General features: G+C 40.3%; 2 protein-coding genes across 6 annotated transcripts in view; both read right to left on the minus strand.

Moving 5' to 3' along the window:
• The window catches only part of bin3 (bridging integrator 3), a 31,205-nt gene extending 22,324 nt beyond the window's left edge, over window positions 1–8,881 (minus strand). The window contains exons 1-2 of the mRNA XM_050049980.1: window positions 8,784–8,881; window positions 1,063–1,111 (exon numbers count right to left, since the gene is read on the minus strand). Of these exons, the coding sequence (XP_049905937.1) occupies window positions 1,063–1,111; window positions 8,784–8,791 (57 nt within the window). The 5' untranslated portion in view covers window positions 8,792–8,881. The remainder of the gene's footprint in view (window positions 1–1,062; window positions 1,112–8,783) is intronic.
• egr3 (early growth response 3) lies at window positions 1,061–20,722 on the minus strand. Of its 5 annotated transcripts, XM_050049976.1 has the most exons (5): window positions 19,983–20,703; window positions 19,075–19,181; window positions 17,260–17,622; window positions 8,784–14,630; window positions 1,061–1,111 (listed from the first exon to the last, which is right to left on the minus strand). In XM_050049976.1, exons 3-4 carry the CDS (start codon window positions 17,411–17,413, stop codon window positions 13,552–13,554), a joined length of 1,233 nt encoding a protein of 410 aa, XP_049905933.1. In that variant the 5' UTR covers window positions 17,414–17,622; window positions 19,075–19,181; window positions 19,983–20,703; the 3' UTR covers window positions 1,061–1,111; window positions 8,784–13,551. The 5 variants fall into 5 exon arrangements, with proteins under 5 accessions (XP_049905933.1, XP_049905932.1, XP_049905934.1 ...); XM_050049975.1 differs by lacking the exon at window positions 17,260–17,622 and having other exon boundaries at window positions 19,901–20,722; XM_050049977.1 differs by having other exon boundaries at window positions 19,075–20,703.
• Window positions 20,723–22,122: the final 1,400 nt, after the last annotated feature.

Consider the following 22,122-nt stretch of genomic DNA (forward strand, 5'->3'; position numbering starts at 1 on the left):
CATCTGAAGAATGAAACAGTTCAGGTAAATTAGACTGATAGAAAATTAAAAGGTGACCACATGGTTTGAGATGTAATACATACTAGCAACAACCAGTGCTGGTTTGTAGTCTGTTGTAATTATGCACATTGCTTGAGTCTGAAGGTCTCAGTCTCAAGGCTTGTGTTACCACTTAACCAAGGTTCAATGGTTTACCTTTACCTTCATGCTAATAGTTCCTGGCAAATGGTAAATGGACTTGTACTTGTGTAGCGCCTTTCTAGTCTTCCGACCACTCAAAGCGCTTTCACACTACATTTCACATTGGCCGAGGCTATCATACAAGGAGCCACCAGCTGCTCAGTTCGCTGGTTTCATACATACACACACACAATTTGTGGTTAAGTATCTTGCCCAAGGACATGCACACTGTAGAACCCACCCTACCTCCTCAGCCACAGCTGTCCATGTACTTTCTCAAGAATAGGGACTTTCTGGGATGAACAGACAACAGCTAAGGGACTATAACTCAAGTGGTTTCAACAATTAAAACGCAGGTAAAATGCTTGAGTACATTGTTTTCCCAGGGTCAGCAAGGTTCTACAACAGTTTTTCCAACCATGCCTCTAAAACATGTCAAGTAGGTTACAGAGGCAGCACGAGTTCCTGTCTTGTGGTTCGATGGGCTCCTGGATGTAAACACAGTGGCCAAAACAACGAGGAGGGCAGTTGACACTTTGTCACCAGAGGATCATCTAACTAGGTTGCCTCTAACCCACTCCCTGGTTTTTACCTCAGATGGCACAGGAAGCTGGAAAACCAGCCTGACAGGGACTGCCGGGCCACAGACCCATTACAGTGGAAGTGGTTTTCTCCAGCAAGGAGATCACCCACTCACTGTCACTTCAAGGTAACCACCTCTGCCCCCTTGCATGGCTCACACATCACTCTTTTGGGTGAGGCACTCTGATGACATTATTTAGACTACTATTCATGTTGTATTTGTGAAGCTTAACAACTACAGCTAACCCTTTACAAAAACAAACTGCCTTATAGTAAGTTTTAGATTTCTGAGTGACTTACGGTTTTAGAGACAATCTGCTTCTTTGGTTGTCCGATCTTGAAGGGAATCCTGAAATCAAACAAAAACAAATGTCAAGTGAGCACATATGAGCAACTGGGAAAAGACGACCTAAAAAGGGGGAATTACTAAAAGCTTAGATTGCCATCAGTTGCACGAAGGATGACTAGACGCTGGTGCAAGTCTAAAGGTGAGTGCCTTTTTCAGATCCTTGACACCAACTATCTGAAGCTGTTAATTCCTGCTTCTCTGGAATGTGCAGCCAAAGCCATATACATTAACTACATGTCATCACTAAACACATCTGGCTCCCATTGCAGGCGGATATCACTGAACAGAAGTGGTTGTCCCCTCTGTTCTGTGTGGCTTTACTGCATGACCCCGGCTGGCAATCAAACACAGATCCACATGCCATATTGTATATCAGAAATAGTAGGCTGAGCCTGGACACCTTGACTTGCTTTTGAAAGAAAACTTGAGACCAGTGCTACAAATCAGTCCAAAAACAAAACATGTCTCAGGGTTTAGTGCAACTGCAGCAGTTGCACCTCATTTTGAGAATGAAATACAAACTTTTCTTCACTCTTGAAAGACAAACACACCGACATCCTGACTATAGTTTTGGTAAAAGAAACCTGTTCCTTAGTTAAAACAATCTTTTATCCCCATTTCAAAACCTTGCCATTGCCTTAATAAGTTGCTGCCGAGCATGAGAATGCTTTGGGGATGCAGAAGACAGAAAAAAACTGCCTTGCCAATGTGCCTGGCTGTAGGTTGTCATTGATGTGGCACTAATAGCCTGAAATCTAAGCTATATGATGGACAGTTGCTGCTGACAGGCAGGGTGAGGTAGCAGCTGCGTCAAAAGAAAGGTGTGTAGACTAATGAGATGGAAAAGAAAGGGTGTGATGTAGGGCCTCGTTGTGCAACCAGGGAATGCTACTGATGTGTGGGGAAGATCCTTTTGATGACAGCTCAATCACACAACTCTACATGGTCAAATAACGGCAGGATTAATCTAGTAAAAAAAAAACAAAAACAAAAAAAAACAAGTTTCACTAGTGGCACAGGTATCAAGATTTCCTTTGATTTGGTTGCTCTCTGTTGGTGCTGTGCTTTAGGGTGTATTCGGTACCAATTGCCCTGACCTGATCAAAATTGAAGTTTTGAATGAAACCTTTATCTATTACAATCTGTACCAGTAACTGATGCCTAAAAAGATTTTGTTGCTTTTGGCTGTGGAGAGGTTTCACCCACTGTGTCCTCATTCGGGTGAGCCAACACGGAAAATAACTACAGAAATTACTCATCACCATCTTATGTGACTCACCTTTCTCTGATTACCTGATAAGTACACTATAACGTCACATTAAGTACAGCACGTACGTAAGCGCCCTTGAAGTTGTATGGGATTCCCTTTCCAAAACACAACAGCAGCATCATTGAATTTAATTACCTTTAATTAACTGAATGCAAACTTAGGTTGGAGATCAATCTGTGCTCCCCCCAAAACTACAACAAGGAGAACAAGCCTCGCACAGACTAAATCTATGAGAAATAACCACTTGAGAATCAATTCAGCCTGGTCAGACACAGACCAACCATCCAATCACCAAAAGTTGCCTCCCTTAACACTAGTTTATTGTGTTGAGTGCACATTCCATTAACCTTTCAGTCAGTGTGGTTGAGCACCTACTTCTTGTGATCACTGTTCCTCTTGCTAATGCAGTGTTCCTTTGTTTGGTACATGCCCTCAGTATTTGTGGGAAACCTTAACCCACATCCTTTTTTCGGTGTTCATGAATGATGAATCGGTAATTCAGGCAGAAACTACAACTACACACAGCTACACAAGTGACTCGTATATATTAATAGGTTTTATACTAATAGGTACTATGCACCTTGCTACTGGAACAAACTGCAAAACAAATTGGAGACACTTATTCCTCTGAGGGATATAAAGGGGTTTCTTGCTAATAATATTTGTGATTGTTTTAATTAGTGGGTCTGTGTGTGTGATGATTGCTTTGTGTGATTGTATTGTCTTTATTATGATGTTTTACGTGTATGTAATTTTCCTCAGGGCTATTTTGTAAAAGAGATCTTGATCTCAATGAGACTTTCTGAATAAATAAAGCTTAATTAACTAATATGTGCAAGAGTAGTGCGTGTCCATTTTAACAATGAACTATTTTATAATTGAAATTTCAGGGAAAATAACTCAACTCATATGTGAAAAAGAGGACACGTAGTGGTCACACAGTGCCAAAACACGGCCAGTGTGTCTGTATAAAAAGAAAATTGACAAATACACCATTTTCCACCAAAATTAGGACAAGTAAATGTTTTTTAAAAACAGGCAATAGACTGCTTCCCCATTGCCAGTAGATTTGAGTTGATGAGTGTGCCTTTCTGTGTTTTTTTACTGGTGTGACACATTCCATGTCACGAACATGCCGGAAAATAGGTTAGTAAATAGTAGAAAGCAGCATGGAGGTCAGTGCAAATGTTACAGTAGTTACTTATTTTTTCATATCTCTTACTTATTCAGTCTCTCTCTCAAACCTGTTGCCGACTAATTTTGAACCATGTTCGAGCACTGCTTGGACGGAGAAGGACTGTACTTTGTGGTATTCTGCTCATTACTGCACTACACTGGCAAAGGGGCTAAATATAGTGGGTCCACATGATTGTCTTATTTCCATCACTGCTGATCGATGCCAATAGGAGCTGGAGCCAATAAATACCCGTGACTACTGCAGTCATTTGTCCTGGGAGGAAATGCCAATTGTGACCTTTCCAATTAAATACAAAAGCAAAATGTTAGCGGGTGTCAGTGGTTTTTCTTGTGCAGTGGGAAACGGGCTACAAACTGTCACTTTGTGGATCTGGTGTTGAATCTCTTTTAAATGGAGAACACGAGTGGCGTATTCAAAGTGATTGTGCAATTTTGCATCCGTTTATGTTTTTCTGGTTGGACAATTGGTTTTCTACCAACATTGCACAACGTTTGGCAACAGCTTTTGATGTCTGCTCCCATTTGGTGGGTGTGTCGTGGAGAAACTCATGACACCCTTAGCAGGAGCCCAATGGAAGAGCTCAGTATAAATACTATAGTGTTCCAAACAGCCATAAATATACCATGAAACATATATTTAAATGTTAGCTTTCAATTTTCTCTTTTAGTACGTTTTGGCAGGGCTGACCATGACAGACTTTGTTTCTTGATGACTTCAAGAGTCCAAGTGTAACCTTATTAGGGTGGATTTTCCCTTTAATGTACCAAAGGATATATTTGTTTAGGGAAAAAAACGGTAGAGAGTCCTTAATGTTATAGATTCAGAGTATATCCACTTGTACGAAGAGCCAAAGGAAAGTGGTCACTCTCTTCAACTGCTCATGAGAACTGGCAAACACACACAGAGTGAAGTGTGCTTCGGGGAGGGAGAGGGAAAATGTAGCAGGCAACCAGAGGGAGAGAATGAGAAAGAGGGAGGATGGTAGTCACTGTGAGAATCATTTCTAATGTTTCTTCACACAGCCATATTTCTGTAGGGGCTGTCACATTTAGAAACACTGGTAAGTCGGGTCCTGTGAACCCAGAACTAGTGTCTGACATGGCAGAGGCCCGACCACAAGACAGCTGAAGACAGAAAAGTTGTGTGTTACACCAGCTGAAGTCCAAATTTTTCTGAAAACAAATCTAAGCCTATGGCAGGCGTGGGTAGTTCAGCTGAATATTGCCTTGGTATTTAGTGCAAAATACTTTGGACAGTTTAATAAATGTATGTACTGTCATTATTAGTGCTGTCAAAAATACTGATTTATTAATACATAGATTCTTGATATTTGAGATGGTATTTATACTTTTATATCTGCAGTATCAATACACCAGTACTAGCTGTGCTTTCTCGCTTTCTCGTTAATTTTTAATATAGTCATTTTGCGGTTTTCTGCTACAAACCAAAAAATACATATATATTGTCGTTATCATGTCATGGCCTTGTTATATGGTATCAAAATGGTATTGAATATCAATCATTTTCAAGGTACTGCATCCAAATTAGAAATTCCAGTATTGTGACAATACTTGTCGTTACAGTATATGCAAATATCACAGCACTTAACAAAGATTCACTTAACCAATAAACATTTACTCAAACAAGAAAATACTGACCAATAACTCAGGAGATAAGTAAATATGATCATATCAGGGAATAGGATTGTGGAGAATCAAAGTGACAAGAGAAATGATTGGTAATATTCAGTCATTGCCCATTTTCAGGCCCAGATGCATAAAAAAAAAAGTGTACTGTTACTCATCTACTGTTGCCATTGTCAAGTTGGTCAACTTGAATTGACAGAGCTATCTGATCTTTGCAGTAATAGGCTACACGTCACTGCCATCAAGTAAGCACGTAGGCCAGAACAAAGACACGACAGTCTTCTCTATCCGGGACACATTATGCACCGACTGGAAGAACCAATGGCTTTTCACTAAAACTGCAAATGTGTATGCCATTAGAGGAATAGTGCATCATTCGACCTTGGATGTTCCATGGAGCACAGAGGGCTAGTTGAAGATGTTGGGAAGTGGAATTGTTCTGGTGATGACCCCAAAGTCAAACCTCTCACGTCATAGAAGCAAGTGTACGGGCTCTACTGGAATGCATCAGTCAGCAGAGCCCATAAAGGACTCTTTTCACTGCTCGAGCACCCCACTCTTGACCTTGTGTTTGGCGGTGCGTGCTGGTAGAAGCGTTGCTTGCCAGCTATTGACTATCTGACTGAACTGCATGACGCCATCTTGCTTACTTGATTACCGTCTTCCCTGAAAATGACACCAAGAATGTGTAACGTATTATAATAAAGGGAGTTAATGCACATACACGTCACAGACGTACTGAAAGACTTTGTTATAATACGCAGTCATTTCTCTACATTTACTCTTGAACTACAGTCATGAATTGCTGAAACTGACATTTATTCAAAACTCTTTTTAAACTCCTATACAACAGCACACAACTGAGGAGGACTTGTATGACAAACCTTCCCATACTTGTAATAATCAATTAGACTTACAACTGAATCCTGAATGTTGCAATAAAACTCAAAACATGTCAAAATAACAAAACAGAATTCAACCCTCGTGGATGATTTGCAAACTTCCTAGAAAGTGTAGTAGAGAAAAAAATCCAGCTTCAATGCCTGCAAAGCCTGAAAAACAAACTAGAGAGCGATGTGTCAGATGAGCTATTATTGTCTTACCAGCCATTTCCCAAGGTTCTGTCGAACAACCAGCATGTTCCAACATATACGCACTGACCAAAGGTTTGTCAATGTTGAACTACAGATTTGATCTGTTCAAACTAACAGCCATTTGGATTTGTTTTTAAAATCCTTCAATACATAAGCAAATTATTAGTACCACACACAGTAGGCTATGAAAAGACAATGAAACATGACATCCCCTATCCGAAACATACAATACACAGAATAATGAAGGCAGACTTTACAGCAGATCAAGCATCTTGCTCGGCGTGATGGGGGACCATTTTCCAGGAACAGAAAACAAAACTTGGCTAGAAAATTAGAAACAACTTGTTGCCAAAAATCAAGACAATACAAAGGCCCACCAAACAAAATAAACTGTAATACCCCATTCTTTGCTGTGAGCAAAACATGAACAGAGTATATAACACTACAAATTCAGACTATAGCTGTTTTTACAAAGAGCCAAAATGAGAAGACAAAGTCAAGTAAATGATAAATAATCTCTCAGACATCCTTGAGTCTTTACTCATAAGTAAAGGTTTTAGGAAGTTTCTCATCGCCCCCTGAGAGAGCTTAGGTTGGGTCAGGAACTGGTGCTGATGTGGGGCTGTTACCCCAAATGATACATTGTATAGCATAGAGAGATACTATTTAAATAACCTTACCTTGTCTTAAAGAATAGTCAAGAATCATAAATGCACAAAACATATTCTGCTGAGGATGAGTAGCTACTTTTTTTCCCTTGTTGCCATGATTTGGCTGAAAATGATAGTACAGCCTTGTTTGCTGTTGTTTACTTTCTCAGGGACGTCACCAGCTGGATGGAAGAGCTCTGATGACAAGGCCTGCAGATTCAGCTAATATTTGTGCAAATAATCCATTCAGACCATGTCATAAGACCAACTGTTCACACCACCTCTCTTCATTCATCGAACTTAGTTCTGTGATCATCTGTTGCTTCATAGAGAAATACAACGCACTACAAGAACCAAAAACTTCCAAATCTTCAAAGGGGCCTTTGACAGTATGTATTTTTATATTATACAACAATAATGACATGGAAATCACTTTCTTTTCCTTTCCTGATTAGGGTTATTTTCATTATTGAGCAATAAGTCAATTACTTTATCAACTGATGGAAAATGATTTGGAAAATGGTGTAAACTAGGAAAAATGCCCATCACAACAAAAAAGTGATGTCTTGACATTGGTCGTTTCATTAAAACAAACTATCCCAAACCCAGGGATAATCATTTTACTATTACATTAGACACAGAAAAGCAACAAATTCTCACATTTGAGAGGCTAGAATCAGAAAATGATTGGCATTTTTGCTTAACACATGACTGAAAAGAATAATCAGTCTCTAATATAGTTGTCAAATTAAGTTATTTTTTTGTCTATTGATCAAACGATTAATCGACTAACTGTGTCAGCCATAATACTTATTACAATGACTACAGCTGCGGGGCTAAGATGACAAATGATACATGCGCTTTTGATTAAACACAACCCAAAGACGTGGTCTACAGATGTTAAACTGTGCTCATTTGTCAAAAGCTTTTCTTGCTCCCAGATAAATTCTGACTTGTGGATTGGGAACTAAAACTTAAGGAAAATGCTTCCCAATAAAGCTCACCCAACAACTATCAAAATTGTGCTGCAATATTAAAACACTTGAGCATATGGGTGGTCTACATGTTAGGAGTATCAACAGCCTGACCTAATGTTACTTTCTAGGTATGACTCAATCCATCGCCACTTGTTAGATGGTTAACGACACATCATCATATAACTATTATGCCCACGCGGAAGTCCAAAAAGTAACACAAATCCTCAGTGTTTCAGAAATGCTCGTCAAGATGCTAACGTTAGCCAGTACATTGCTAGATGATGATTAAATCCCTTTAAATGGCTTCAGTGCTGACCCTGTTGACCCAACAATTAGCTTAACCGAGTTTCCATGTTGTGCTAAAGGCAGAACCTAGGTTTATTCAAACAGTATGAACAAACAGCTTTAACTTAAGATAGTAGCGTTTGTTAGTTTTGTTTTTGTAGGTTATTTGCTCGCTAGTGTTTAAGCAACCAAACTAGCATCAACTTGGCAACGTTACTGTACAAGTTAGCTAAACACTCGACTTTATCAAGCTCTCTTCGGTCGAAGTTAAATATTTACAACGACTACTACATTGCTAGCAATTGTTTGACGATAAAGACACTGCTGTCAACTTATTAATTGTTATAAGGTGTCTAGGTGAGGTTTTTATTCGTGAGTTTAACAAGCTAACGCTAACTCCTGTTCTACTGTAACGATAGTTTATGTAGCGCTATCAGGAAATAGCCGGAGCCCGGTCGCCAAAACATCTGTTGTAGGTCACTATTATTATATCATTTCAAGTTATACTTTCTGTCTAACACGCTATATGAATACTGTAGTGAAAATACATACCAGCTCATTTTGACTGAACTTTTATTCCGGTTTCATTGGATGGTTTTATCTTCCGAGGACTTCATCCCTTTCTACCAGTCAACAGTCGAGCTTTAAACAGGAAGTCCGGAGCTTAGCCGCCCCGCTTCCGCAGACAGCGAATAAAATACGGTAAACGTTACACTTTGCTCATACAGTAATAGAGCACGACTAATGTTCATATACTATTATAAAATGTGTGTATATTTAGCCATATTCATAAGCTTAATTATCATATATGTGTGTGTCGGGTATACGAGAGGCGTGCGTGTGTGCGCGTGCAAGGAGAGACCCAAGTAAACTGAAGGCAAGTGATATTTTTCTTTATTCAAGTACTTACATAGAAATAACAAAACAATTGCATTACAACAAACTGAAGTGCCGAGTAAACAGGGGAGCTTGTCTCCCCATCACAAGGATATAGTAAAATTCATTTCAATATTCAGCTCATCATAAAAGGACCTTATTATAAGGTAATAAAAACATGAAATAGGCTAAAGACATCCACAACATTTTAAACAAGACCCCTTGTTTTCTTGGAAAAAAAAAGAAAAAAAAAAAAGCCAACAGAACAGTTATCCCAGTGTGTGTTTTCAATTGTCTGTCTTGAATTGTTGTTAGGTTTATCCCATTTCACCCAATGTGACTTATTTTCATGCATAATAAAGAAATGAGCACCACCCACAGCATCTGGGGGCAGCACTTTGGAACATTTCCGTGCACATGCAAACATGAGGATATACTGTAATGAAAAGGAAACACAACACAACAGAAAACAGTGAGTATCGACTCCATCTGAACACCATAGTGTCACCGTTGAAGACCACAAAATCCCTGAAGCCACCCTGTAGTCCATAAAATGACATGAGTAGCCTATAATATCTACACATTATTGAAATCTCTTCAAACATGAGTTGTTGTTTTTTAAATCTTGAAATTATTAATTGTCACAAATGAGCCCAAGCCTATTGCCCTGCCCGAGGCCAACTTCACGGAGACTAAATCAAACAGTTAAACACAAACATTAGCACAAGGCTGCCTTCAACTGCAAGCAGACTGAGGTCACATTTATGATTTGTTTCTCCTGTGGAGTTCTCATCTCATTATTGTTTTTGATCAGCCAACCCTGCAACCCAGTTTGGCACAAAGATGGCTGCTGATGTTGGCGCAGATCCAACATGGAGCAGAGAATGAGGATGAGGCAAATTCCAATTTCAGAGCGTTCAGCCGCCCACTTTTGGACAATAAACCATAAAAACATAAAATAAATTATTCTTGGAGAAGCATTATTAAGAGGGGGTTGTTGGGTTTGTTTAACAGAGTCATTGACATATATCTATAGCATTCACACACATTACACAGAAGGATTATTGTTCAGCCGAACGTGGTGCAGCCTGCATTGTTGTTCAACCACCAAACTATATGGAGGGAGTGGGATGGAGGGGATCATATAAATTCTACAAAATCTATCCGTCCATTACAAAAGTGTCACGAAACAAAAGTGACAAACACAGCGAGAGGATATGACTGATGAAATATTGAGTTTGCAAAGTTGTAATTACATGGCTTCATTTAGATGTGGAAATAGTTTGGTGTAGTCTCCGCCTCACTCTGCATCATTCCTCAACACAAAGCAAACATAAACACAGTTTTCTCTTAGCGGAGGCCACATTCTATATGTTATAATTAAAAACATCCATTCTCACCAGCAACGTGTCAAATCAAGAACACGCAAGAGCATCATTTTTGGTCAAATAAATTCAAAATGAGTCTATAATGAACAGTGTCTAACATCTAATTATTCTAGATAAACATTTTGTATGTCCTATCACCTCACAAGCTATATATATTCTTTTGTGCTGACTCCATGAGGCTGTCTGCTACACGATGTTCACATTAGAGGCCATCACTTATTGCAGGATTTAACTCGGAAAATCCACATCTAATGTTTGAATCTTCGTTATCATGAAGCTAATTATCTGGGATTAGAAAAAGGAATGCTGTGTAATGTCATGTGTCAAAGGTTACATTTTCAGTATGTTAACTTGTGATTTTAATTGAATTTTATGGGGATGAGCAAGAAAAGTTCCATTTGTCAATGACCGTCCATGCAATAAAATAGTTTTTTTTAATGATACTAAACTATTGATTTACAGTTGGATGTTACAGGGTGTGTGAATTTTTAAACTATCTGGAAAAGTGCAAGGAGGTCTGTTCATTTAACCATGTAGATGAGTTGAGAAAAGACTCTCTGAGGCCAAATTAATTGGAAAATAAGTGGACCCTTGCCAGGAAGCTCAGCAGTGAAAACTGGTTGTTACAGGAGGAAAGGGAAGCATGGCCTTGGAAGCTCGTTTCTGCATGCACTGTGTTCTCTGTGGCACTGCTTTTCTGAACCTCTCTTTTGGCCTTTGCATTTGTCAGTCGATATTCTCTTTAAGTCTGATTGCCGTGTCTCCTGACTGGTACGATATTATATATTTTTTCCAGCTGATAACAATGTTTATATAAACTCTGCCTTGTATACAGCACACACTCCTTAATAGTCAGAGAGCACTGCCAATAACCAGAAGACATTTATCTGGTATTAGAGCAATAATTTTAAAGGATAAAATCGGAAACTAACTTAACACATGGACGAGGTTATTACTCTTGAATTTCGCTCCACAGAGCCATAATGCAGTCTTCCTGATTTAGAGAGATTAGTTATAACAAAGGAAAAGCAATTATGCTGGCAGGTTCATCACATGTGCTCATTGTTTAACATTTGTCAGTATTGTTATAACACACTTTAAAGTTCCCATAGAGGGCAATGGAAGAGATGAGTCTACACAAAATGTTTCACTGAATGATAAGAGAGCGATTTCCTTCTACAGGACAAAGATCAATCAGGAATGTGCAAAATATTGGCACTGCTCTGTAATGTATTTTGTCCAAGAAAGGATCCAATTATTAAGTCTTGTATCTACAACCAGTGTTTTCTATGCGATGGGGAAAATGTGTTAATTGAAATAAGTGATTGCGACTATAATGGAGATAAAATGTAAAAAAAAAAAAATCTTGCTGTTTATTCAGAGAACACATTAGTGCTTCCTTAAACCAGTTACCACTTTAAAACGTACAAATGGTGCAAAAGCTATTATTCTTTTTTTCTTTTATGGAAGATAACACACCATATTTGGCACTATTGCAGTGCTCCAAAAAATTTCTGCAGTGACCTATGACAACAAAATATTCTGTATTATAACTACATTACTAAAACTTTAAGACACATTCCGCACAAGCATTCAGTCAATTGAAAGTTCTTGTTTATGCAGACATTTGTATTTACATAGTGTGCATGTAGGCATGCACATATATGCACAATTTAATACTGAGTTATGGTGCATTTGACATTTGAGTACAAAAGTGAAACTTCTACTGTAGCTACCTGCATACATGTTTGTATACTGTACAAAAACAACAAGTCCTTACTTTACAACTCAGTCTCAGTCTCTTTGTATTAAAAAAGATGTAAACATGGATTTGGACATTTTAATTTTTCTCTTTACCATATGCTGCTCATCGTTTTGTGATTGAAATCAAGTAGTTTCGTCTTTTTACACTGTGAATCATTCAGCTTTGTTTTCATATACTGCTGGTTTGCAACCCAGTGTCATTTATATAAGTAGTTCAGTCTGTATAACTGTGCTCTTAGTTAACTTGATTTACCGGTTGGTGGCATATGTCACAAATATGTTGCATATAATTGCAGAACTCAAGAAAACTGAAAAAATGAACAGTATTGGTGAGCTTTTAAAAAAAGCAACAGAAATTATATCTGGTCACACCACATAAACAGGCAACAAAAATACACAGTGTCTCTCAGTGACGACAAATAAATAAGTATTGGCAAAGGCATTGATTGCTGCAGGCATGTTTCTTTTTATAAGCACATGTGATAGGACAAGACATCAGTTGCTTTGTGTAACCCATTCAGTCGTTAACTACACTTCACCAAATTGTGCAGGTAAATCTAAATGTGAGATACGGTGTTTGAATCTGATCTTCCTTTTAACTCGACATGTGTGCTGTAAGCTGATATCACTGTTATGTTTGGCAAATGTCAGGCACAATAATAAGAACAAGGTTGGCTGTATCACCACAATACATTTGGCACATTCTTTCGAGAAAACAACATTCAAATAGAAAATAATAATTATAAAAAAAAACACGACACCTCAATGAAAACAACAAAAAGAAGTGCCACTAATAAGGTATCCATGACAGTACACAAATATAACCAATTGCACTTTTAAACAGCCTAATAGAATTAATGCATACATCCCAGACAACTCACCCTTTAAACTAAACTCCATTGTAATTTTGTCTGTTTTTGACTCCTGTGATGGATCTGGCTTCCTTCCAATTTAGAAATTCTCGGTAAAATTTACAACAGTGTATCCTGTAGATAAACCTATAGATACACAGTGGCCTTGTGGACAGAATGTGCCATGGTGCCCTTCTGTGTGTTGGCACTGTGTTACAGTAGCTGAGGCTCTGAGTTACTTGGAGGAGAAGGGCGTAGCAGCCTTTCCCCTCTGACTTAAACTAAAGGCATCCATCTCAAAATAGAAGGAACTGAAAACAGCAGGGGATGTAAAAGAGAGGAAAAGAGTCACCTATTTATCTCATAGTGGACGTGATCCCTTCTTCCTAAGTCTCTTTAGGAGGCATGGTGAGGGTCCAGTCCAAGTGCACGTAGTGACGGTCATGACGTTCCCACTGTCGGCCCCCCACAGGAGCTGGGCGGCGAGCTGTGGCTCCCAGCCGCCCCACTGCTCTTGTCAGCTGGCTTCTTGTCCTTCTGTTTCAGATGAACCTTTGCGTGTCTCTTTCGCTCATCACTTCTGGCAAACTTGCGTCCACAGAACTCACAGGAGAAGGGTTTCTCGCCTGTGTGTGTGCGGATGTGTGTGGTCAGGTGGTCGCTCCGGCTGAAGGAGCGCATGCATATTCGGCACTGGAAAGGTTTGTGACCTGTGTGGATGCGAAGGTGACGTGTAAGCTCGTCTGAGCGTGAGAAGCGTCTGTCACAGTTCTCCGCCGGACAGGCGTGCGGCCGTTCGTGGACAGGGGTTTTGCTGGGACGGTTGGGGTACTTCCGTGGTCGGATGGGTTTGAGGGTGAGAGTCTGTGGCGGTGGGTGGTGTTGAGGAGGGTGCTGCTGCCCGCCGATGAACCCTGGGTGGATCTGTTGCTTGTCTTTGAACGCCCTGATGGTCTCCAGGGGTGTGATGGGTGGAGGGTTGACTCGGATGGGGTCCATGGTCTGGAAGGGCTTGTGCTCCATCACGCCAACCTCGCCCTGATGGTGGAAAAGGTTGTAGTCAGGGATCATGGAGAAAAGGCTGCCATCCATGGAGGCTTTGGATGTGGAGTGATAGTCATTGCCAGGGTAGGCTAGAGCCGTGCTGGTGGCGGGGCTGTGGTGGAAGGAGACCTGGTCCTGGTACAGGTCACTGCAGGTGGAATAGGCAGGCAGTGGCGGACCGTATACCTGCTCCATATCTGACGTCTGTCCGCCCATACTGGCTGCGGAGGAAGATGTCTGCGTCGTTACCGTGCCGGGCGATGGAGAAACGCCCAGGATCCCCGCGCTGACAAGACTGATGATATTGTTATCAGAGCACCAGCCAGAGCCACCGATGCCACCTGACGGAGGAGTGTCAAAGGCGAACTTCCCCAGATAGGTGACAGTCTGCCCGCTGCGGTTGGACTGGAAGCTGGATCCATACTGAATCTCTGCTGTTGCCTTCTCACTTCCCATGCCCAGATCCATGATATTATCTAGATAAAAGCAAATAAAAACAGATATCATGAGCAAATCATCCACATGACTGCACAAACATGAATATGAAATGCAATCAGTTGGCTAGAAAAGCCTGTAAAAGTGCTAATGTGGCACAAGTTGTACAAAAAAAAATAAATAGAAAATTCACTTTGTCAAGCTATATGAACTTGAAGTGTCAGTCCTCGGTTTGTCCAAAATTCAGCTTCTCTGCATATCTCTGTAATTTTGTGCCAACAGGAGATCAAAAATAAAAGAAGTCCACTACAGTTCATAAAGAAATGTGAGCGCTGTCAGACCTGTAAGTTAAGTGAGTGACTGCTGCATGTGAGACAGTGGTGTCTCTCTCTCTCAGATCCCACAAGCTCTCATAAATCAAGACCTAAACACCCCCTTTGATCCAGTCATTGTGTCCCTCAGGAGGACAGCCAAACTGAATGGCAAGATCTGATTTCTTTACAGCAGGGAGGATTATAAGGCAGACGCCACATCTATCACGCTCAAGGATTCAAAACACATTTGCAGCATAGAACATCTGCACATAACGGGGGGGAAAAAAATTAAGTGTTTCCAATCCAATCTCTGCATTAGTGAGCTTAACAACATTTTCACAAATTTCCTTGATATTTTAATTGTACAGAATCTTACACTCCACACCGAATATGCACACTTGCACACTCACACACACTCACACACACACTCTCACACACATTTAACTTATTCCAAAGATGCCATAAAAACCATCACATGCAGATGTGCTTAATGGGGATACATTTATGTGCTGATCGTGCTCCGAGGGCTTAATGTGAGACATTTGAAAAGAATTCTTTCTTAAACAGAAGTTAAAATAGACGTCTCTTTTCATTTGCAGGAAATCATACACAGGGGTGCTTAAATATTCACTCTCAGTAATTACAGCCTGCTGGAATTTGACTAAAGGCAAATCATAATGAAACAAACAAAAGCTAAATTACGTATATTGCACAACAGCATTCAGCACATGAGGTACAGGAACAATGACACTTGTGGCATAATTTTCTGGGGATATAACACTAAGAAAACAAACCTGAGTTGATATTAATACGTGTTACTCTAAATCTTTAGTCTGCTGGAGGTAATCTGAGCTGTGGGATATTTAAACAGAATGAGGGGCATGAAATAAAGTCATCACTCTTTTCTTATAGGTCAGTGTTGAAGAGCACAGCACACACACCTGCTCCACCTGTAAAATTCTAACATTGTACTTTAAAAATCTATTTATGTTATTTGTCTAAAAATAGCATACATGCAACATTTGCATTTATACAAATTTTAGAGTCTGCAATGTGAATTTCACCAATATCAGGCATGCTTCAAACCGCAACACACACCTGAGTTCTGCCACATCTTTTTTCCCTGTTCCATTTTTTGAAATAAATTCTGCAAGGGGTCACATAAAATACATTTCACTGCCGTATTTATAGAGAAATACCAAATGTATGTCGCTTAAATTTAATCCACTTATTTAAAAAATTTAGTACACTATTTATACGACCTGGCGCTGGGAGAATTAATTAACGCACACTTCTCAAGGGGGAAATATGTCGGGTTAAATTCCACAGAAGTGCTGTTTTAATTTGTGAACAAAAAAACTTGGACATGATAACAATGCTCTACAAGGGGAATGTTAATTGTGGTCACTGCATCACATGGAGATCTGAGCCACACGAGGAATTAAGTATATTTCGTGCAGCATTGACCCATCACCTCAGAAGGTGAGCCTGGACAATTAGTGATTGATTTAATGCCAAACACTGAGCCGAACTAACAAGTCCTCCTTATGTAGGCGTCTGAATTAATCAGAAATATACATTAATCTGGAATAAGCAATAAATCAATATCACCGGCCTCGCAATTTAGTGACTCAGACGGTTCAGGGGCCCTGCGTCCAAACATGTTTCATATAGGGGAAAGCAGCCACACACGCCTACTAAAATTCAATCTGTGAATGAAAGTCATTGTCCAAAGTAGTTGACCCATCTTTGCGGGTGCATGTTTGATTAATACATCAGAGGCAATTGTACTTTGACCACATTAATTAAACGCATTTTCTCATAACCCACGGGTTTCAGTTTCAGTCATGAGCCGTTTGCGTTTTTAGTGGACTTTGCGTAAAACAGCCTTTTTCTCCTCAGCCGTTCATGTGACATTTCCTCAAACACGCCTCAGCTCCGGGGAATTAAAATCACTGTAAATACGGTACATTTGCTTGAATATAATATTTTAGCCGTGGATTAAAAAAAAACTTTTTGACATGAGAATAGTTGCGTTAATCACGTTGCGTTTGGAATTCTGACATTTCGGCTACGGACACGGGAAGAAAATAAAAAAAGAAACAAAACAAAACAAAATCACACAGCCGATGTGAAAGTCAGTCATTTTTAAGGTGGATCTAATTCACAGTGGGCACTGATACACCTGACCCCGTGAAAAGTATCCAGTACGGGAGTGTGCCTTTGTGCGCAACAGCCAGAGCGCAAACAGGTGCTCCGAGCCCCAAGACAACTGTTGCCTTTCCGCGCACATCGCACTTTTAACTACTTTAATCCAAACACACACAAACACAAAAAAGTAAATGTAAAATCTTACCTGTGTTCATCTGTGAATAGTGGTTAATAGATTCCGTACTGGTGAAAATATTCATAGACGTCGGGATGTCCTCTTCTGGGTAGAGACTGTCAGGGATCGTGTTTATTAAACTGCTCATCGTAAGAGGGAGCTTCTCCGCTAGTTTCCCTGTCATAGCAGTTATATTCAGTCCGACATTTATAAAAAGGACAACGCGCAGGTATCCAAGTTACACACACAAAAAAACAGCGGGTGTTCTCAAAGTGGAAAACACAGGTGTGGATCAGGCGTGAAAAAATCAGATGGGAGAGGAGCAGGGATGGATCCTGTTGCTGTAGCTATCCAAGTATCCCGCGGAGGACGAGCAGCGCCGGTTATCTCCTCCTGTGTGATCACAGGCTACTGTTGTTATTAATCTGATCACTGTGGAAGCTGATGGGCTGCTTGTGGGGGAATTTGAAGTCTGTGAATCAGTGGAGGAGGTGGTGGTGTTGGTTGCACAAGAGCAGCTCTACTTGCTCTATTGGAGCTGGATAGGGGACTCCAGTCTGCCTGTATTAAATAGGGGGATGGAACATTTGCGTGACGTAGATGACCATATATGGACAGAGCGCCCAGCGCCCAGGCTCTCCGCGCGTCAGTCGGTGGAAACTACAGCGGAGGCAAAAGGCTCCGATAGATAGATAGTGGCTACAAAGTTTACACATCTACATGGCACCTCCAGCTGCGTCCTTCTTCGGGATGAGCCGGCGGTTCTCCTCTGTTCCTGTCCTTGTGGAAAACATTACGGTGATTCAACAGCGTTATCTTTATTAGTGGTGTCCATAGTGGACTGTCGGGGACACTGGGAGCTTTTTACGCAGCTGTGTGTGTGTGTGTTTGAAGGAGAAAGACAGTGTTGTGACTACAGAGACAGCAACTTGTAAAACACATTACTTTATAAGTTTGGCCTGCATACTGTTTGTTCAATTGCCACTAACACAGGGAGATATTTTTTTGTTGGCTTATATTTCAAACTACTTTTGGTCCACATAAGCTCTCTGAACAGTCTTGTCATTTTGCTCTCACACACACTTTGTGCCCGTCCTGTATTGCAGAACACTTGTCCAAGCCTCATTTTCATGCAGCAACACTTACAAAGACAGTAATTGGCGGAGTTAATCGCTTGTAAATATTGCAAGCCCGTTGTAAATCCTCAACAGGCTTGCTTTGACTTGGAGCCCAAGTGACCGCTTAAGTGGAAACTCCAAATAAGGCAGTGTCCGGCCCCGCCCCATCGCGTCTGTATTTGGACATGTGAGTTCCGGGTGAAGCAGAAGTGGAAAAGTGATCGGAAGCCACAGACGTTCAAAGAGATGACAGTGGACAAAGCGTCATGGCTCGCTTTTCAGCAGTTTGCCAACTTGTGAAAAATCTCCTCCAGTGGTTTACTTATACTGTTTCAGAAATATCCCCCTCATGATTCAGATTGTTACACAAAAAGCTAAAAATGACTTAGAGCCTCTGAGGTCATCCACTGCGTTCATTTCACCATCCTATCATAGTTATCAGCTTCTGCACTCATAATTACTAGTTTAGTGAGGATTTGCTTCGCTGTGAACTTTAACTATTTTCTGCTGTAGCTGTAACAATATAAAACACACAGGCCTTTTGCAAAAATTCACAGAAAATATTGAATGAAATGTCAGAGCCTGAATATTCAGACCTGAGAAATTAATAGTACCTCAATGAACCAGAAGTGTAAACAGAGTGTGTGGGAGAATTAGTCTGAATCATGCTCTGTGTTTAGGGGGCTTACACAAACAGAGCAGCCAATGATCTTGTGTGTCTCATTACCACAGGCAAGTCCTCCATGTATACGTCTGCGTGTTTTTACGAGCAGCAGTCGCGCCAGCAGGCAGAGCAGAGTCCTCTCAGGGCATCTTGTCCACAGTCTTGTGCGCCTTGAATCAACAGAACAGACAACAATGATCCTGATGGACTTGATTCAACATTAGACACTCTTGTGTCAGACCAAACATAGATTATTTATGTTAAATTACTCATCGGACTCATACTGACTCACTCCCTAAACTGGGTCTCTGTATCACTTTTTGTACATTGGTCCAGGTCAAAAAGCACAGAAAGTTAAATTGGTCATTTGTGATGTGCTTTTGTCCCTGTTTTTAGCTTGTGATACAGTGACTGCAGTTCTGGACTGCTTATTAAAAGTTTGACTCCTATCAAGCAAACTGCATCAGAAACAAATTAATACCTTAATATTAAATGAAATATTTTCTGAATTAACTTGAACACACCTCTAGAGAATGAATTCATACACTTATTTGAATACCATTGCATAATTAAACTTACCAAGAAACGTAATAGTTACACTTGGTTTGGACTACATAATAGGAAAGCCTGACGGTATAATGTCATACAAAACAAGGCTATGACCTATGACCTCTTAAATTATACAGTTTACACATAAATGATATCATAAGCTTATAAACTGTTTGATGCAGGATTACTACATTAGATTGTATGTTGTCCCTGTTATTTTGTCCAGTCCATGAAGTCCATCACAGGTTGATCAATGCAGCGGGAAACCCATGGAAAAGTCTCTCATGTTCATGGATGCAAACAAATGAGAGAATCCCCTCAGGTCAGACTGAGGACTTACTGCGCTATGGTGTGTCTCCTCAGGGGAAGCGTTTGTGTGGCTCTGTGGTTGGAAAGTTGGCCAGCCCAGCTGGAACACCTACCTGTGGCAGGCTTATTTCCTCGACTGTGAACTGGGTCACACAGGGCCGGCCTGCAGTGTTTGTCGACAGCGTTAGATCCCTTTGATTGCAGCGTCCCAGCTCCTTTGCATACGGGGATTCCATGGAAGCGCAAGCTCATTTTAAAGCACAGTGGAAAACTGCCCAGGCACTGTGGATATATAGTCAAATTAGTTTTGTATTTTCCAGGCTCCATGGGGGAAGACTACAACTGTTGTTCCTTGCTGTTAGTGAGAGATCTGGAAAGATAAAATGGTTCCTGTTATACCGACAGTAACTGTATATCCTTAATGCCATATTGCAAAAGCCTCTATAGTTGTTATGATTATGTATCCTGTAATGTTGACAGCATGACATGAGAGATATTTTCTATTTATTAGGTTGACCTATCAACCAGAAATGACACTCTGATAACTAAAAAACTCCCCAAAAGACCTTATATCTTTACATTGAATGTCTTTCATCTGATATGACTAGTATGAAGTCACACAGTGGAGAAACTTCACTTTAAATGAAGTTAAAATAAGAGTAACGTGCCTTTCACATGACAATATGATTGACTATAACAAATTTAATGGTTGCACATTTCTAAGGAGGAGGTAATTAAAACGTGCAGAAGCTTTTTGGTGCATTTTCATCATCACATCACCCATTAAGGTATGCTGATTCACTTTCCTATTAAGTCTACTATTTTGAAATTGAACATCATTAAGCGTCTACCCAATCACTGCTATCTGTCTGGGTATGTGCAGTTTTCACAGTTAATAGGAGACATAAAACCGTGCATTAAGACACAAGGCTGACGCAGATACCTTAGCAATAATGTTTAAAGGTCAAAAGGTGCATTTTAAAATTCTGCATTTCTTGTTGGTGAAAGATTTTGGCAGAGACAAGCGTTTCAGAGAGCACTGACTCTCTGCAGTCCGATTTGCAGAACAATACCAGTCTGTTTGGGGTCAAACGCACAGAGAATACATGCGCAAAGTGGTCAGCGGACCATATTGTTGACATGCATTGAACAGATGTCACACTCAAATCCATCTCTCCACTCCTCACAACAAGTGATGAACTGCAGGAAGTCTCCAGTGACATAAATCTTGCGCACTTCTTCAGCAGCAGCGAGAAAAGAAGAATGGAGACTCAAGTCAGAATGCATATTAGATCACTTAGTGCCGGTTAGGCAATTGAATTGATTATACAAATTCCTTTTAATTAATGTAAGTTTGAATAAATTAAGAAAATATTAAATGCCTTCGCCATATTATCAGGGGATGTGAGCAGTTTTTTTTTTTTCAGAGAAGGCAATATACTGTGCACCGTTGAATTACAGCTGTCAGTTTTTCTTAATCAGAATATTTCAACTCTCCTGACATTTGGAGTAAAAATAAACACATTCAAGGAAGCCGAGTGGCAAAACCCAGCTGTTTTGGCAGGATATCTCCGAGATATAGAGGGAAAAAAAATGCACAGTGTATTTGGAAGTACAAATCTTGGCATTTCAATGGTGTACTGATGGATTCAAGTAGGTGGTTTTTGGAAGAATGCTCTCCCACTTGGCATGCCTCACAATGAGTGTGGAATTATACTCCACTTGCCAATTGTTAAAAATGTGATTTCGTAAGTCAAATAAGATGGGTAAATCAAGGTCAAGTGCGATATTCCAACTGACGGATACTTAACATTTGTTCAAAAGCAATGGACTGTCTGACTAACTGTGTGCTTATGTGCATTGTTTTGGTTGTTTTGTTTGTGGACGCGGCTGCTTTGACTGCTAAGTCGGGGAAGCAAACAAAGCAGATGCAGGACAATTTGATCAATGATCTCCCAGAGTTCATGGAGAGGGCACATAGGGGTTTACCAAGGCTGGCTTAACCACCAAAGGAACAAAAACCTCCATTACCTACTCCTGCCTAGCCCACTGATGAGACACCAAATTAGGGTCAATGAAACCACCAACTAAAGATTGATCATCGGAACATCAAAGTCCCTCATGTAAATCCAGCCTTTTCCAGACATCTGGGGTATTGATACAAACCCCTCCCAGAGGAGAGTTGCTGGTTAGAAACCAATATTCCTCATGGGGGGTACTCTGACCCACCCTCTACAAAGACCCATGAAGTCA

This window comes from Epinephelus moara, chromosome 8 (genome assembly GCF_006386435.1).
Source record: "Epinephelus moara isolate mb chromosome 8, YSFRI_EMoa_1.0, whole genome shotgun sequence".
In the NCBI taxonomy this organism is placed as follows: domain Eukaryota; kingdom Metazoa; phylum Chordata; class Actinopteri; order Perciformes; family Serranidae; genus Epinephelus; species Epinephelus moara.

What these genes read in the sequence shown, in the direction of transcription:
- egr3 (XM_050049975.1), bottom strand. Translation starts at nt 20,196, where the DNA reads ATGGAGCCTGGAAAATACAAAACTAATTTGACTATATATCCACAGTGC. An exon ending in AGGAGACACACCATAGCGCA is followed by an intron (nt 19,182 to 19,900) that starts GTAAGTCCTCAG and finishes TGTTGATTCAAG; the next exon opens with GCGCACAAGACTGTGGACAA. An exon ending in ACATGGAGGACTTGCCTGTG is followed by an intron (nt 14,631 to 19,074) that starts GTAATGAGACAC and finishes GCTTTTATCTAG; the next exon opens with ATAATATCATGGATCTGGGC.